The following is a 15,783-nucleotide window of genomic DNA, read 5'->3' as shown; positions in this document are numbered from 1 at the left end:
TAGTTGAGTGCCTTCTGCTGCCTGCCAGGCTGGCTCCCTGTGGAGACACTCAGGGGGCGGTCTGCTTGGAAACTAGGCCTAATTACCTAAACGTGGAAAAAGATCTTCCCCTCTCCCTCTCCTCCCCTCCCTTCCTGCTCTCCTTCTCCCTCTCCCCCACTCCTTCTCACCCTCAATGTGCTCTACAAAACAAGGCTTTGGGCCATTCCCTGCCATCCCGCAGGAGCTATTCCTTTGGAATCCCCTTCTGAGTCAGAATGCTTTCCTCCTGTGGGTTCCTGGTGGGGAGTAACTTCAGTCTGAATCTGGCTAAAACCCAGATACCCTTTGTAGGCTTCTGTGCTTGAGTCCTGCTGGCCATTTGCCCTTCTTCCTCTCCCCCATCCCCCATCCAGTTTAGAGTCCCTCTGTCTGATTGAGGGGTTGAATCTGTCAACCACTCTCCCTGCAGTGGTGAGGAAGCATCCAGGTGATTGCACTGGGCCTTATAGGACACATTCACATGCGGTGGCTGAAGGGTGAAGCTGACACAGTGTCTGGCCTGGCCTGCTGGTGGGGACAGTGGTGGGACGCCGGGCAGCCCTTTGCCTCTCTCTCTCCTGCCTAGCACACACAGATGCAGCACTAGCCATTCCACTAGCCCCCAGAGATGGGTGAGGACCTTATAACTTCCTGGGTATCAGCATGAAGCTTCTAGAAAGGCAGCCCCAGTAATTCCACGGTTGCCATCCTGCCTGAGACTTGTCTTTGAATGTGGTACTTTGGCCAAGGGGGCCTGGGGGGAGGGATGGCAGGGAAGACCTGAGGCCCAAGTTCTCTTGGAGACTTCCTGCTGGGCCCAGCCAGCATGACCACTGTGGGGGAAGCACAGCTAGGCTCGCACAGCACTCACCTGACACTGTTCTGTCAGTGTCACCTGGCACAATAGGACGGAGCGCCATGACAACTGCAGCACTAGAAAAATGAGTCATTTGATGACCTCCTCCATAACCATGCTTATGAAAAGCCACAGGTTGCCTGGGCCATCATTCACAAGTGTCTGTCACTAAGCAGCAACTTTCAGCCATCACTTCCTCCTGGTCACTGAAAACATTTGTCATTTCCTGTTTTCTCCATTTTCCAACGATTCCAATTGTCAGTGTCAAAAGGCAACAACTGTTTTCTTGGGGCTTATCTTTGGAGCACATTGATTCAGAACAAAGGATGGGGGCCTCCGTCTGCAAAACAAAGGAAGCAGCCTCCCGGGGAGGCCTCCTCTGCCAGGGCCAAGAGGACCAGGCCCGGAGCAGAGGGCTGCCTTGCCTCTGGAGGCCCCAGCCCACCGAAGAGACTCCTGCTTGATGGTGGTGTCGCAGGATGCCAGAGGCCCAGCCCCACAGGCCTGGTGTCGCCATGCTATGTGAACTTGGGACTTTCCGTAGCCATGTCGCTGACCAGATTTTCCCTTAAACTCGGGAAGGTCCGGATTTTGTGCTTCCTTGGATGAACACTGGGCAGCATCCCGTGGTCCCTATAATGCTGGACTATTCAAGAAGCGCTCTCTTTCATCTGGCCAACACCACCCAGTTCCTCCATCCATTGACCCTTGCCCCAGCCCCAGCCTTCTCTTTTATTTCCCATGGGTGTCTTTCCTCTCTACCTCCTTCCCTTTGGACTCATCTGCCCTTCCCTGGCTTTTTCTTTGGTTGTGTTCTGTAGCCTCCACCTGCCCCCTGCCCCCAGCCCCAACCCCCACCCCTTGTACAACTGCATTCTTTGAGGAAACTAATGGGTCAGACGGTGGAGATGGATTTAGGGTGGGTGTTGACCCAGCCAGCCACAGGAACCAGACCCCAGAAGCAGCTGGTCCCCAGAAGCAGTGGGCTGGAGAGGCTGGAGAGGCCAGAACATCGGGTCTGGCATTGAGAGACACGGCACTTCCTAGCCATATCATGTTGGGCATAGCATTTAACCTCTCTGGGCCTCGTATGTCACATTAGTAAGTGAGGGGCTGTAGATCTTCTGCCCAGATCTTGGCCAGCTGGTATAAGGATGGAAGGGAAGAGCAGAAGTGAAAGTGCTGGCCCAGGGTGAAAGGGCTGCCTTCAGAAAGCCTGCCTGCCCCCAGTGTGGCGGGCAGAGCCTAGCTTCAATGCCCCACTTCCTGCCTCGGGCAGCCACGTGACCCCCGAGCTGCTCTGTGGCCAGATCCCTAACTGGAATGACGTAGCGATGCCGACCTCAAAGATGACGTGAAAGAATGGGTGTGGGCAGCTCAGTACACTGAACACATGTGGGCTGGCCCCAGGCACCTCATGCTCTAGCAGGAAGAGGGCAGCTCCCTGGGCTGCCCCAGGAGCGGCCCCCCAATGCCCACATCCAGCTGCCCCAGTGGAGGAGAACAAGAGCCCAGACAGGAAGTAGGCTAACTGCGGGATGGTGAAATCGCCTCTGGTGTAGTCTGCCCGGTGCCTTGTGTCTGTCCTCTGCCTTAGGCAGGAACCAAAGCCGGGGACTGCTGCCGGGCCTGGGAGCCCAGCACTCTCCCGAGCGCCAGCCCCACTGGGTGCAGAAAAGCAGGCCATGCCGGGCAGCCCATGTTATAGGCCAAGTCCTCTGGCATCTGGAGCCGGGGGGTATCGCTAAAATGTGGACTAAGGGGTGGGAGCTGCCTTGGGTGTCAGCACACTGTGGAGCAGGCTTCCTGAGAAGGGGAGAGAAAGGGCAGTGGGCGAGACCTGGGTGCCACCTGGCACCAAATGGCTGAGGGTCTCTTCCCCCGGGCCACCAGCCACCCCCTGAGAGAGCGACAGGAAGCTTGTCCCAACTGCCCACGCTACAGCCAGGCAGGAGAATGAAGGGAAGTTGGCAGTGAGTGGCTACTCTGGGTGGCAGACAGTGCATTTATCTGACCGTGTGATCATCCTGCCGTTCGTGCCAGAACCACCCAGAAGGAGCCTGAGCCCTTTATCCGTGACAGTCCTGAAGAAACGGGGTACCCACCACCACATAGCCCAGAGTCTGCTCTGCCCCAGCCACGGCATCCCTGGCTCACTTAGCCATTCCTTGTCTGCGTGATTCCGGGACTGAACCCTACCCCTATCGCTTAGTGTCCTCAGAATGCAGCCAGTTCATCTAGATCTCCTTGAGGCTGGCATGCCCAGACTCTTGTCAGCACTGTAGACATGGTCTGGCCAAGGCAGAGGAGTGTAGGACTGTCACCTCCCTCCTTCTACATACTCTGCTTCTATTAATGCAGCCTAATGTTACATTTGCTCTTTTGGTGACCACATCTCACTGCTGGCCCATCCTGAGCAGAAGGTCATCCAAAATGCCTGAATCTTCTCTCTGTGTGCTGTTGCTGTTAAGCTCTGTCTCTCCCACCCCCATCCTATGCTGTCACAGTTGATTTTTTAACCCAGGTGCAGAATCCTACTTTTGTTTATACCTGTGGAAGTTTGCTCGGGAGGGTGGGGCATGCATGCAAGTGTGTGTTGATGTGTTCACTCATGCTTTCTGCTACACCAAAGCCAAGTCCCGGGCCCCCATGCAGCAATCCCAAGGCCAAATTTCTTGGTAGCCACTATCTAACACATCTTTTTCATCTTCTGTTTAGCAAGAGAAGCAGAGATCAGGTCTTATGGCAATGACCCCTGAACAGCGGAGTGCATATATTGCCCAACAGATGAGTCAATTTCAAGGTAAGCAGTTAAGGTCATTGTTCCCAAAGAGGCAGGCCAGGGGGTGGAGGGGGGGGGGAGGGTCGGGGCAACAATTCCCCAATTCACTCCGGAGTAAGCTGTTACTGTCAGTGTTTCTGAAAGCACTGAGGGAGAGAGGAGAAGTCTGCAACTCAGTTTAAATAGCGCCCAGCGTGGATCCCACATTGAAAGCTTCAGTAGGATCCCAACTGAAAGCCAGGTTTTAACGACTCTAAAACCACTGCTTATTCTAAGGTATTAATTAAACTGAGTCAGGCCCCTTAAAGCACTTATACTCAAAAGGAGGAAGGCACATTCCCAGGATTCTTATCCTGTTCCCCCCCCCCCCCGCCACCACCCCAGCCACCGCTGGAGTGACCTTCCATTCTAATCATTCCTGAGCCATCCCTCAGGTGTGGCCAGTGGGACAGGGGTTGAAGACTCTCTTCCTCAAAGGCTCTCTGGCAGGGGTTCCCAGGGCCTCCACAGACAGCAGGGGTCCCTACCCTACCACGGCAGCTGCGAATGTCCTCAACATTTACTGGCCGCACATACAGCAGTTAACAAAAAAGCCAGGCATGGTCCCCACTTTGCGGAACTTCCACACTAGCTGGGGAGATGTGTGTGAAGCAGTTCTTAGCAGTCAGTGGAGTGACATGGGGCTGGGCCAAGAATGTTCTCACCTGGTGCTGGGGGAAGGCCGTTCGCCCCCTAACAGGTAGTCAGAATCTTGGTTTCAGCCCAGCACCACCTCCATTCTCTGCAAAAACCCCTCTTCCTTTGGGCCTGACACCAGCGCTGAATGTCCCCCCTGCCCAAGCTGGAGGGGCCTGCCAGGGATACTTCAGCTGCAGTGACATGACAGAGAAGTTCCAGGAAGGCCAGTAGCAAGGGGTGGACAACTGTCAAAGCGTGTGCAGTGCCAGGCGTGCATACAGAGTGCTGAGTATAAAAACAGACCGAGATCCTGGCGTCGCGGGGCTTACAATCTACCTGAAAAGACAGACCAATAAGCTGACGTTTTCAGCCCAATGGGATCTTCTCTTGGTGTGTCCGTGAAGAGGGCTGGGGGCACAGGCCCGGGGAGTCTCCCCAGAAGAACTGCAGGGCAGGCTGAGGGTGGAGGAAGACGGGGAGTTGAGAAGAGTTGAGGAGCCCAGGGCAGAGAGCAAGAGATCAGTGCTGGGCCAGTAGCTCCCCGCCAGCAGCTGCAGCCCAAGCTGAAGGTGACTGTGGAACTGACCTCCACTTCTCCCTTCCTGTAGCCGTCCAAGAACAAGTCACCTCCAAGTGTAGCCAGACCGAGGCAAGCCCCCCATCCAGCCAGCCTATGATGCCACCCAGAGCTGGGCTCCTTCAGAACACTCTGAGTCCAGGAATGATCCCATCTGCCAGGCACCAGAGCCATGAGGGCCTGGGCGTGATCTCACAGACTCTGGGCAAGCAGCAAGGAATTTTCAACTCCAGTCCCCCGTTTCCCATACCCTCGCGCTCGGGCCAGAACCCCATTAGCAGCCTCGGCTCTGTCTGTCGTCGTCTGCAGATTCCCAAGACCCTCCCCTCAGGAGTGCCCCTGCCTGGGTTCTGTCCCAGGCCCCTGGGCAGCCAGCCCCTAAGTCCCCACCAGCTCCGACAGCCCTGTGTGCCAAGAATGCCCGCAGTGTTCAACAATGCTGCATGGGCGGCGGCGGCAGCTGTGACCGCAGTGGTCTCGAGGGAACCATCCCTGAGCCGTGTAGATAATAGCATCCAGCATTTTGATAGCAACTCCATCTTCGCCAAGGCGCCCGCAAGAGTCCCCACAGTAGCCCTGACATTTCCACTGCATCAGGCACTTGCGCCCCCAAATCAGGTGGCCCCAGGAGGCAGGCCTGGCCATAAGGTGAGTGCGGCTCTGGTTGACCCTAGCTTCAGCCTGCTGGGCAACCAGAGCCTCAGGCAGAGCCCGGTGCGGAGTCCCGTGCCCACACTCAATGCCGCCAAGTCCCTCCAGCAGGGAATGGCCAGCTTTGGTCCCATGAGTCCCATACAGGGCATCGAGCCACCAAGCTATGTGGCCGCGGCCGCTGCCGCTGCCACCGCCTCTGCCGTTGCTGCCAGCCAGTCCCCAGGTCCGTTCACCAGAATGGGCACCCCCCCTGAGCTGGCACCCTATGACTTTCTGCCCCAGCCCCAGCCCTCGCCCTCACTAAATGGTCTGATGTCACCCCCTGACGGCAGTGAGGCGGATTTCATTGAAGCTCTGTTGAAAGGCCCCAGTGCAAGCCCAGTGGAAGGCTGGGTATGCGACCTGAGGCTCATTGATGACATTTTGGAAGAGCACGCCGCTGCCCACGATGCTGCCGCCCAGAGCGCTGGGGGGCTTTAAGTGCCCACAGAAAGCCCATGCTGACACCACTTCAGGCAGTGGCGTGGATCCATATCAAGGACAGTGGCGTGGATCCATAGCAAATTTGCAACCGGCCCCACAGCCACACAGTTGTTTCCTCATCACGATTTGAGTGGCATCAGCCTGTGCTCATCCCTCTCTCTACCTGTGACAAAATGGAAAGCTGGTGATTTTTCAAGCTACCTGTACATATTTGAAAATTTTGTAAATGGTTTTCCTAAACGTTAATGACAGAAGTATTTATACTTCATTTTGTGACTTTGTAAATAAAGTGACGGCTTTTGTTTCAGTAGAGTTGTGTTTATTATGCATTGTTTGTGTTTATTATACATTGTTGCAAATATGCAGGCTGTGTTCTTCGCCCCAGCCTCTACCTTGTTAAGCTGGTTGTTAAGTCCCAGCGCTACCTTAGAAGCCAGGTGGTTGTCGCTTATGGTTTTGATGTAATGATAGGTGTGGATGTGACCAAGAGGCATTGTACAAACTGACAAATGCCAAGTAGAAACCCCTTGGCCATTTATTGCCATTTTCACTAAAAATTCTATTGTCTTGTGTGATTCTTAAACTCTTTCGCAAACCTGTCGGGTCTCCGCTGGCTCTTTCCTGATGCGCATATTACAGCAGAAGCTTTACAAGTGCCCCGCAGAGGAATTTGCCAGGAGGCTAAGAGTTCTGCAGATTTGGGAGGGGTGAAAAGAGAACCTGTGATGTGAACACTGGCCGCGCTGTCCACCTTGAGGGTCTAGAGTGTCCTCCCTTTATCATTCAGACAGAGAAACCTCCAGGTTCACACTTCTCCAGTGGCACCTTGCAGGGTGGAGGTGAGATGAACCTGGTTTAAAGCCCTTCAGTATTTGTTTTCACGTAAGGTCTGTGGTGGGGGGTGGGGGTGGGGAGTCTGTAAACATTAATAGTTGATTTGGGGTTTGTCTTTGATGGTTTTTATCTGCGATTATTGTCATGTATATTTAAGTGTGTGTTATGGAAAATCCACACCTGTCCTGTAAACTTTTTCTCAGTGTCCAGACTCTGTGTAATCACATTTTAATTGCCACCTCCTCTATTTCGCCTTTACATTTGAAATCTGGCGTCTGTTTTAAGCCAGTGCGTTTTTTTCTTTGTTCTGTAATAAACAGCCAGGAGAAAAGTGCCTCTATGTTTTCATTTTTCAAGGGAGCATTGAGTAGTTACAAAGCCTGCTGGGGTCTCTGGTTCTTCCAGAGGCCACTCGTGCGTTGTGGACCGCGCAGACCCTGCCCGGAGGGGCGACGGGTAAGAAGTTTGTGCAGCATGCTCTGCCATCAATCTGCATCACAGCACGGAAGCACGTCATTTTTCTCCTCCAGCCCTTCATTTTACAGAGAGGGAAACCAAGGCCACTCAACCAAGTGCACTGGGGTCAGGGAGCAGGGGGAGACTCGCATCGCCAGTGTAGGCACTCTGCACCACCAATCTCACTCCTGAGAGGGTAACAGACCCAGTTAAAGATCTGTATTCTTCCCATTTAAGGGACACCCATGTAGGGCGGCGAGGCGGGGGGGGGGGCCGGCGGGGGGGGGCGGTCGCTGAGGCAGTCTTCTGCACGGGAGAGAAGTCCCGTCACTTCACAAAGACAACCCGGAGAAGGAGGGACTTCCCGCCTCTCCTCCACCACCTCCCCCAAAGCCTAGGCTAAAGGCTAAAGGTTTCCCCTGAGTGTGGAGCGGTAGCAGCTCAGCGCGTCCGGGGGCGGGGGCGACCAGGCGCAGAGCTAGGCTTCGCAGCAGGGACCGCAGTGGAAGGGAAGTTACCGCCGCAGTTTGCCCCGCGGTCCCACCCCCGTCGAGCTCCACCCCTTCCGGAGCTCCGCCCCCTGGAGTCCCGGCGCGGCCCTTGCGGTCTGCACCTGCTGCCCCAGCCCGCCCCCCTCCGGTCCCCTTCTCTCCCTCCCCGCCGGCATTTGTGGCACGCGGCTTGGCTGCTGGTTGTTTCCGATTTAAAACTGCACAGAAGCAACAGGGACTCCTGTCACTCCACGCCCGGGCCATCCCCTCACAGCAAAAAAGTGGCTTCCACAGAGCTTAATAGGAATTTGGCTTACAGTCGGTCGTGCCTGATTCAGAAGAGGACCTTACTAGGATGGCTGGGACCAGTGCCTATCCCAGGAGGTGGCAGGGGGCGCACAGGAAACCACGCCCCCGCAAAGGCAGCAAGGAGGCTCGCTGAGACGCCCCTGACGTGCGCTCTAAGAGCAGAGCTGAAGCACGGGTTGTGATCCTTTGCAGTAGAAACTGAATACACCACATCTACCTTCCTAGCTGGCTGGGAGACCTTATATCCTCATCCTGGAGGCACAGAATGTTCCAGCACCACGGCACACTCCGGGGGCTGAGGAAGGCTATAACACTGAGGCAGGCTTGTCCTGTCCAATAGAGCCTGAAGTACTCCAGGAGGACGCCCCCACCCACCCTTCTTGATGGCTGTGACTGAGAGTGAAGACCGGCGGGGGTGGAAGCTGAGCTCCCCAGCCTGCCGGTCAGACGGGTGCTGGAAACAGCTAAATTAAGCAAAAGCCCTGCTCTTGGTCCACTGGCTCACAGAGGCCCCTCCTGCTTCTTGCTCAGCTTTCCTTGTAGGTCTGGGTAATGGAGCTGTCCTGACACTCCCTGTCACACTCTTTGTCGCTGCTCCCTCTGCCCCTCGCAGGCAGTACATCCCCAGGAACTGTCCTCACTGGGGCTCCATGTGTTACCCCAAATGCCCCAGGATGAGGCTCCAGGCAGCCAGCCCCCAGCTTCACGTCAGGCCCACACCAGGGCAGTCGGGCCCAGCTCTCCTGTGGGCCCAGGAGCATCGGGAGTTGGATCAGGTGCCCTTCCTGATTCTGTGTTCGACCCACCTGCCCAGTGAGTGCTGCTCACAGTCAGCCAGTTGGGGAGCTGAATCCCCATAGATCCCCCAGTCCAGCCCTCCCAGTCAGGCCTCCTCAGCCTCCCAGAGCTTCTGGGGGCCACAGCTGTCCTCACTCTGCTGGCCCTCCAAGCCCCCAAACAAAAGCTGAGCTTGGCCCACTGGGTTGGTTCCATTTCCAGTCTTAGAGGGCTCCCTTCCCACTCTAGCCAGACATGACCTCAAGGCTGAGCCAGCGTGGGCAACAGTAGTGACAGTTCCCTGAGTGATTCCTGCCACCTGACCCCAGCATGGTCTCCCTGCCCCCAACAGCACTTTCCTTCCGATCTCGGGCCCCTCCCCATTCTCCCAGCATGCCTGTCCCAGGCCTCTCCTTGGAGATGCCAGCTCCCACCAGCGCTTAGCTCTCCTCTCTTCAGTGCATTCAGCCTCTCCTCTGCTGGATTTTTCCCCCAGACTTCCAACCTACCCATGTTCAAAAGACCCTAAATATCACAGTCCACCCAGCTGCCACTCTAGCTCCCTGCCACAGTGCCACTCACGCTTCAACCCAGAGCCACCTAGCTCTAGTCCCCACTCTTTCCCCCAAGTACACCACTCAGCGTATGCCTTCTTCCTGGCCTTAATTCCAATGCAAGCTTTTCAGTCCTCTGTGCATTTGCGCCTTCAGCAGCACTACAGTCTCCTTCCTTCCAGAAAAACACTGCCCCTTGGCTCCTGGGAGCCACAGTCCCCTGTATTCCTCATCCCCTCTGGCCTACAGGCTGGCCCTGTCCTGCTCTGAGGTGTGTTCTGACCTGCCCCTCTATTAAGGAGATGCTGCTCCTTCCCCCTCTGCCTCCCTTCTCCTGGGCAGACAAATAGGCTTCTGAGCCTGCGTCCCAGCATCCCAGCATCTTAGCATCTTGACAGCCCAGTCAAGAAGAGTGTGGTGCATCTGGGCCAAGCCCTAAGTTTCAATCCCCAAGGGAATGCTACTGGACTGGGTGGCACATTGAGCTGAAACCCTCTAGGCCCCTTGAAGAAAGAGTGAAAGAGATTCGAGGCCTCTGGATGACTCCCAAGAAGACAGTTCTCCCTCATCCTGCTTCAGGAAGCAGCCTTAGTCCAAGTCCCTCATACGCCCCTGGCCTGAGCAAGTCATTCCTTGAGGGGGAGTGCGAGACCAAAGGCATCTGCTGCCCATGGTTCCTGAGGAGCTTACAGGCGGCGACCTAAAGGCCTTCCCACAGCAGTGCAGAAAGCACCACAGTCACTACCTCCACAGCCTCTCATATCACTCCCCTCCCAACTCTGAGGCCAACCCCAGGAGAATTGCTGCAAGTCCCCAGGTAGCTTTGTGACATCCCAGGGCCTCCCTCCGTCACTAGAGCAGGCTCAGGCCACTGGAGGCCCCAGGGCCAAGGTCCCTAGATAAGGTATTATCACCCACTTGCCATTTAGCCCAGGAAGTCAGGGGATCTGCCAGTGGACATGGGGTTCTGAAGAAGCATGGACTGTTGGCTTCTCTACTCTGTAGCCATTCAGTGATTCAACAGGCATGCTGGTACCATGCACAGGGAGGTGGGCAGACATGATCCCCTGCCTCAATGGAGTCAACTGGGTATGTTAGGAAGAATATCCATCAGGGTTAGAGCAGAGAACAGAAACAGTGGGGAGTTATATGTGTGTGGGGTGCGTGTGTGTGTGTGTGTGTGTGTGTGTGTGAGAGAGAGAGAGAGAGAAATAGAGAGAGAGGGAGAGAGAGAGAGAGAGAGAGAGAGAGAGAGTCAGCGTTGTCCAAAGAAAGAAACAGAATAGGATGGAGACTATATCTATATCTATACATATATGTATAGATATGTATATCTATGTATTTCTAGACTGTGTGTGTATATATATGTATATACATACATACATACATATATATGGGGGGAGGGTTTATTATGAGGAATCAGGTCACACGACTCCGGAGGCTGAGAAGTCCCAGTCTGCCATCTGCAAGCTGGAGACTCAGCACACCCACAGCTGGAGTTCAGTCTGAACCTGAGGCCTAAGAACCAGGAAGCCACTTGTGTAAATCCCAGTGGAAAGTCAGGAGAAGTTGAGATGAGATGTCCCAGCTTAAAGAGTGGGGCAAGGGAAAAGAGGTGCTAATTCCACCTCCCTCTGTCTTTTGTTCTATTCAGCTCCTCACTGGATTGGAAGAGGCCCACCCACGTTAGGGAGGGCCATCTGCTTACTGAGTCCACTGTTTCAAATTTTGATCTCATCCAGAAACACCCTCACAGACATACCCAGAAACAAGATTTAATATGGGCACCCCATGGCCCAATCAAGGTGAAACATAAAATTAAACATTATCAACGTATTTGACCCTTGAACAACATTAGTTTGAGCTACGTGGGTCCACTTATATGCAGATTTTTTCAATAAATATAGTAACAATACTGTAAATCTATTTTCTCTTGCTTATGATTTTCTTAATAACATTTTCTTTTCTATAGCTTACTTTATGGTAAGAAAACAGTATATAATACATATAACATAAAAAATATGTGTTAACTGACTATTGATGTTATCAGCAAGGCTTCTAGTCAACAGTAAGCTATTAGTAGTTAAGTTTTGAGGGAATCAAAAGCTATACAGGGAATTTTCAACTGCATAGGGGGTTGCCCCCCCAACCCCTGTGTTTTTCATGGCTCAACTGTATATAATTAACTCTTTCTTTCTTTCCCAATGTGGCCCTTGACACACGACAAGACAGATGAGCCAGCAGAAAGGAAATAGAAGCATATGTGGGAACTGAGACAGCAAGGAAGGTGGCATTTCACATCACTGAAGTAAACTCATGGTATTGGAGAAATTGACTAGCCATTTGAACAATAAATCTGAATCCTTTACCTCATTGCTGACCTCAAGATAAATTCAGATGATTCACATATAGGTGGATTAGGAGGAACTTAACGGAGGATCATGAGGGAGAAGAAGAGGAAAAATAGTTGGGGAGGGAGGGAGGCAAACCATGAAAGACTCTTGACTGCTGAGAGCAAACTGAGGGCTGATGGGGCTGGGGGAGAGGGGAAGGGGGGTAATGGGCATGGGGGAGGGCACTTGTTGGGATGAGCACTGGGTGTTATATAGAAACCAACTTGACAATAAACTATTTTTAAAAAATGTATACATCAGAAAAAAATTCAGATGATTCAAAGATTATAATAGCAAAAATAACCCGTAAAAGCACTATAAGAAAACAAGGATGGCTATTTCTATAATATAGGGTAGATCAAACTTCTCCAGTCATGACATGAAACCCAGAATCCATAAAGGAAAAGACATCAAAACTTGCATACAGGAAAACACACCGTGAAAGTCAAAATATAAATGACAAATTAGAAACAAATTTTGAAACACACAGTAGACAAAGGCTGATGTACCTAATACTTACAAATAAAAGTAGTAGATTGTCTACAAGGACAAATACCAGAATTTCATAGAATTTTATTCACAATAACTACAACCTGTCAGCAGCCTGGGCATCTACCAATAGGAGAGTGGATAAACAAATCGGTCTGTTCAGTCTGTTGGTGCAACACAGTACTCTTCATCTGCACCAAGTGAGAATCCTCAGCAATGAAAAGGATTGAACTGATAACAAGCTACAATGTGGATAAATTTCAGGTGAATTTCAGGTGCATTATGCTGAGACAAAGAAGCCAGATGCGAAAGCATATACACTATATGATTCCATCTATATAGAGTGCTACAATGGGCAAAGGTGATCCATGGGGAACAAAAAAAAAAAATCAGAACTAGGGGATCCTCAGGGCAGGTAAGGGCCTTGGCTGGAAAGGGGCACAAGGGGCTTTCTGGGATAATGGTAAATTCTCTATCTTGATAGGGGCGTGGGTTACATAGGTGTATGCATTGCCAAAACTCAGAGAATGATTCCTTTGAGAACTAGAAATATCACTGTGAGTAAATATTACCTAAAATAGAAAAATCTTAAACAGGGGCACGTGAGTGTCTCAGTCAGTTAAGCTGCCAACTTCAGCTCAGGTCATGATCTCGCGGTCCGTGAGTTCAAGCCCCGCATCGGGCTCGGTGATGACAGATCAGACAGAGTCTGGAGCCTGCTTCAGACTCTGTCTCCATGTCTCTCTGCCCCTCCCCCCTCTCAAAAATAAACATTAAAAATTTTTAAAAAAGAAAAATCTTAATGAATATTAAACTCTAGTTGATGATTTGCTGGAGTGCATAAGGGTGGCATGTACTCATGTCTGGACCTCACTTGGGAACACATAAAATAAAAATGAATGGTGGATGGGTAAAGGGATGGGTAGAGATAGATATGATAAAGCAAATAGAGTAACATGTTAATTATAGAATGTAGGAGGTGGTCAATGAAGATTCAATGTACATTTCTTCAAACTTTTCTGATTACTTGAAAATTTGGGGGAAAATAATCTTTTCAAGTACAGAGATACTTTTTAAGTACAAATATAGCGATTTGAAGTGGAAGAAAAAGGCCAAAGAGACCAAGTTTATATTTGGAAGGAGGAAGGGGAAAAGTGCCTGATTTTCCTACAGCCTCTTTTCCAGAAGCCAGTATAGCTTAACACGAAACCACAGGAAGCTCATAGCCACTCACTACATGAAACAACTAGACAGATCGGTCTTATCTCCCCCTATTCCAACAACATTTTACAGCAACTGCTCGCTCAAACCATAGCTCTCATGTTTTACTCACCTCAATTGTCTCTATATTCTCATATGTTTGAAATGGATCTTTGCAAAATTCTCCATTTTTATGTTTTGTAGTTAAATTATTTACCTTAATAAGCATTGACTATTTTGTGGGTTCTACATAAAAACTAAAAATAAAGCAAAGGACACCCAAATTGCCAGTGGACACACAGGCTCTCTCTCTCTCCCTCACCAGAGAGTTTGATCTTGGGCTGTGAATCAGAACCACCTGGAGCTTTCGAATAAATACATCCGCGCGTGAGCCCTACGCTCTGAGAATATCATTTAGAGGGGCTAGAGGAAAACCCAGGAATCTGTATTTAAAGCTACAGGGTTAAAGATAACTGGCTAGGCCTTCAACGTGGTGAGAATTTGTTACAGAGAACTTGCACAAACAATCAAAGATGTGTGTACAGAATTGCTGATTGCAGCATTGTTTGACCTAGCCAAAATCAGAAATAACCTAAGTGTCAAAAGTAGGGACTAGGTAAAGCCATTCAGCTATGTAGCTGTGAAAAAGCATGTGGGCTTCCTATTTATTGGAAGTCTGGGTTCCACTGCCCAAACCAGCCTGGAACTCCTTTCCAGGCCAACTTATACCAACTTGAGAGCCTTGAGCATCACTTTCCTGTTCATACACAATGGGTCCAAAATGAGCTTCGAGCTGTGATTAGACCTCGAGGGAGTCACCACAGAAGTTCAATCTAGCCTTAGATCCTGAGTTTTCCTAGATGCCTTCAAAAGAAAATTCTTGAGAAGATACAGCAGGTTCTCATCATTCCTCCTCAGAAATGCCAATAGAGGGCTCCAGTAACTTGACCTCAGTCCTGGTACCAACTACCCATCCCCCCTCCCCCCCACCAGACTGGCTGCCCTAAGCACAGGACAGTAAGGAAGAGATCCAACAAAAGAGGCCATGAGAGCAGACACATTGCTTTGGATATTGAAAAACCAGTGAGACAGAGAGCTCTTGCTTAGCACTTAACCTTCACTCAGCATTTATTTTATCGGAGTTGATTGAAATTTGAATTTGAATTTCATGAATCGTTCTTCAAGTCTCCCAGTAAAGAAAGCATCCTCTTATCTGCCCTCATGAATGCCAGTTAAGGGCCTCAGTAACCTGACCATCAGTCCTGCTACCACCTACTTGAAGAGCTGTTCCAGCAGCCAGACAAAGAAGAAAAGATCTAATCAAAAAGTCAACAGAAATGGGACTTGGTGTTTCTCCATGAGACAGCAACTCCAAAGCATCTGAGATTCACTTTTAATGGCTTGTCTTGCATGTGAGATGGAGATCCAATTGGATACAGGTGTGAATGGCCATGTTGCCTTGCGAAGAGGCTTTCTGGGAGTTGAAAACAAGGTGGCAACAAGACACAGAATTATACCTGCATAAAAAGGATTATGAATATTAACATATTTGGCCATTCCTTTGGCACATCACATATACATGTGTGTCTTCAGATTCTGAGGTTGATGACAAGATGCAACCCTAGTAGTAAGAGTATGAAGCAAAAGGTTGTTGGGGCAAGAAGATGTGGAAGTACACACTGGTGATTGTACATTGTGTTGTTTAGGTAAAACACGATTGCAATAAGGTAAATATTTTTCTGCTCCATACCAGATGTCTCGATTTTCAGTACCAAATAAATGTGTTTAAAAGAAACTACCATTAAAATTCTGTTTTGTTTTTAAAAAGTGTGTGGTAGACCCCCCCCCCCATACCTGGTACCCAGGGCAGTACCAGTCTCTCCCCTGAACCTCTCCCTGCTCTGCTCGCCCCTCACCTTGAACTGGCTCCTTAATTTGCTTTTCTTTTTTTAAGTAAGCTCTACACCCAGTGCGGGGCTCAATCTCATGACCCCGAGACCAAGAGTCACATGATCCACTGACTGAGACATCCAGGTGCTTTTCAAATGATAGGAAGGAAAGTGGACTTCACAGCAATACTGCCTGTCCTCTACGCTCCCCTGAAGGAGCCAGGCCAGGATCCCTGCTTGAAATTGGGGATAGGAGGACTGTAAAGAGAAAACACACACACACACACACACACACACACACACACACACAGAATGATCTTTTCATGAGAGTTCTTGCCAC

The 15,783-nt window shown here is 51.0% G+C and overlaps 1 protein-coding gene across 1 annotated transcript in view; it reads left to right on the top strand.

Moving 5' to 3' along the window:
* The window catches only part of MAMLD1 (mastermind like domain containing 1), a 124,347-nt gene extending 117,989 nt beyond the window's left edge, over positions 1-6,358 (top strand). Inside the window, exons 5-6 of the mRNA XM_039249893.1 lie at positions 3,596-3,680; positions 4,946-6,358. Of these exons, the coding sequence (XP_039105824.1) occupies positions 3,596-3,636 (41 nt within the window). The 3' untranslated portion in view covers positions 3,637-3,680; positions 4,946-6,358. The remainder of the gene's footprint in view (positions 1-3,595; positions 3,681-4,945) is intronic.
* Positions 6,359-15,783: the final 9,425 nt, after the last annotated feature.

The sequence above is a fragment of the Hyaena hyaena genome, unplaced genomic scaffold (genome assembly GCF_003009895.1).
Source record: "Hyaena hyaena isolate Hyena2069 unplaced genomic scaffold, ASM300989v1 scaffold_348, whole genome shotgun sequence".
NCBI classification, from domain to species: domain Eukaryota; kingdom Metazoa; phylum Chordata; class Mammalia; order Carnivora; family Hyaenidae; genus Hyaena; species Hyaena hyaena.
This window is presented reverse-complemented; position numbering and strand designations above follow the sequence as displayed.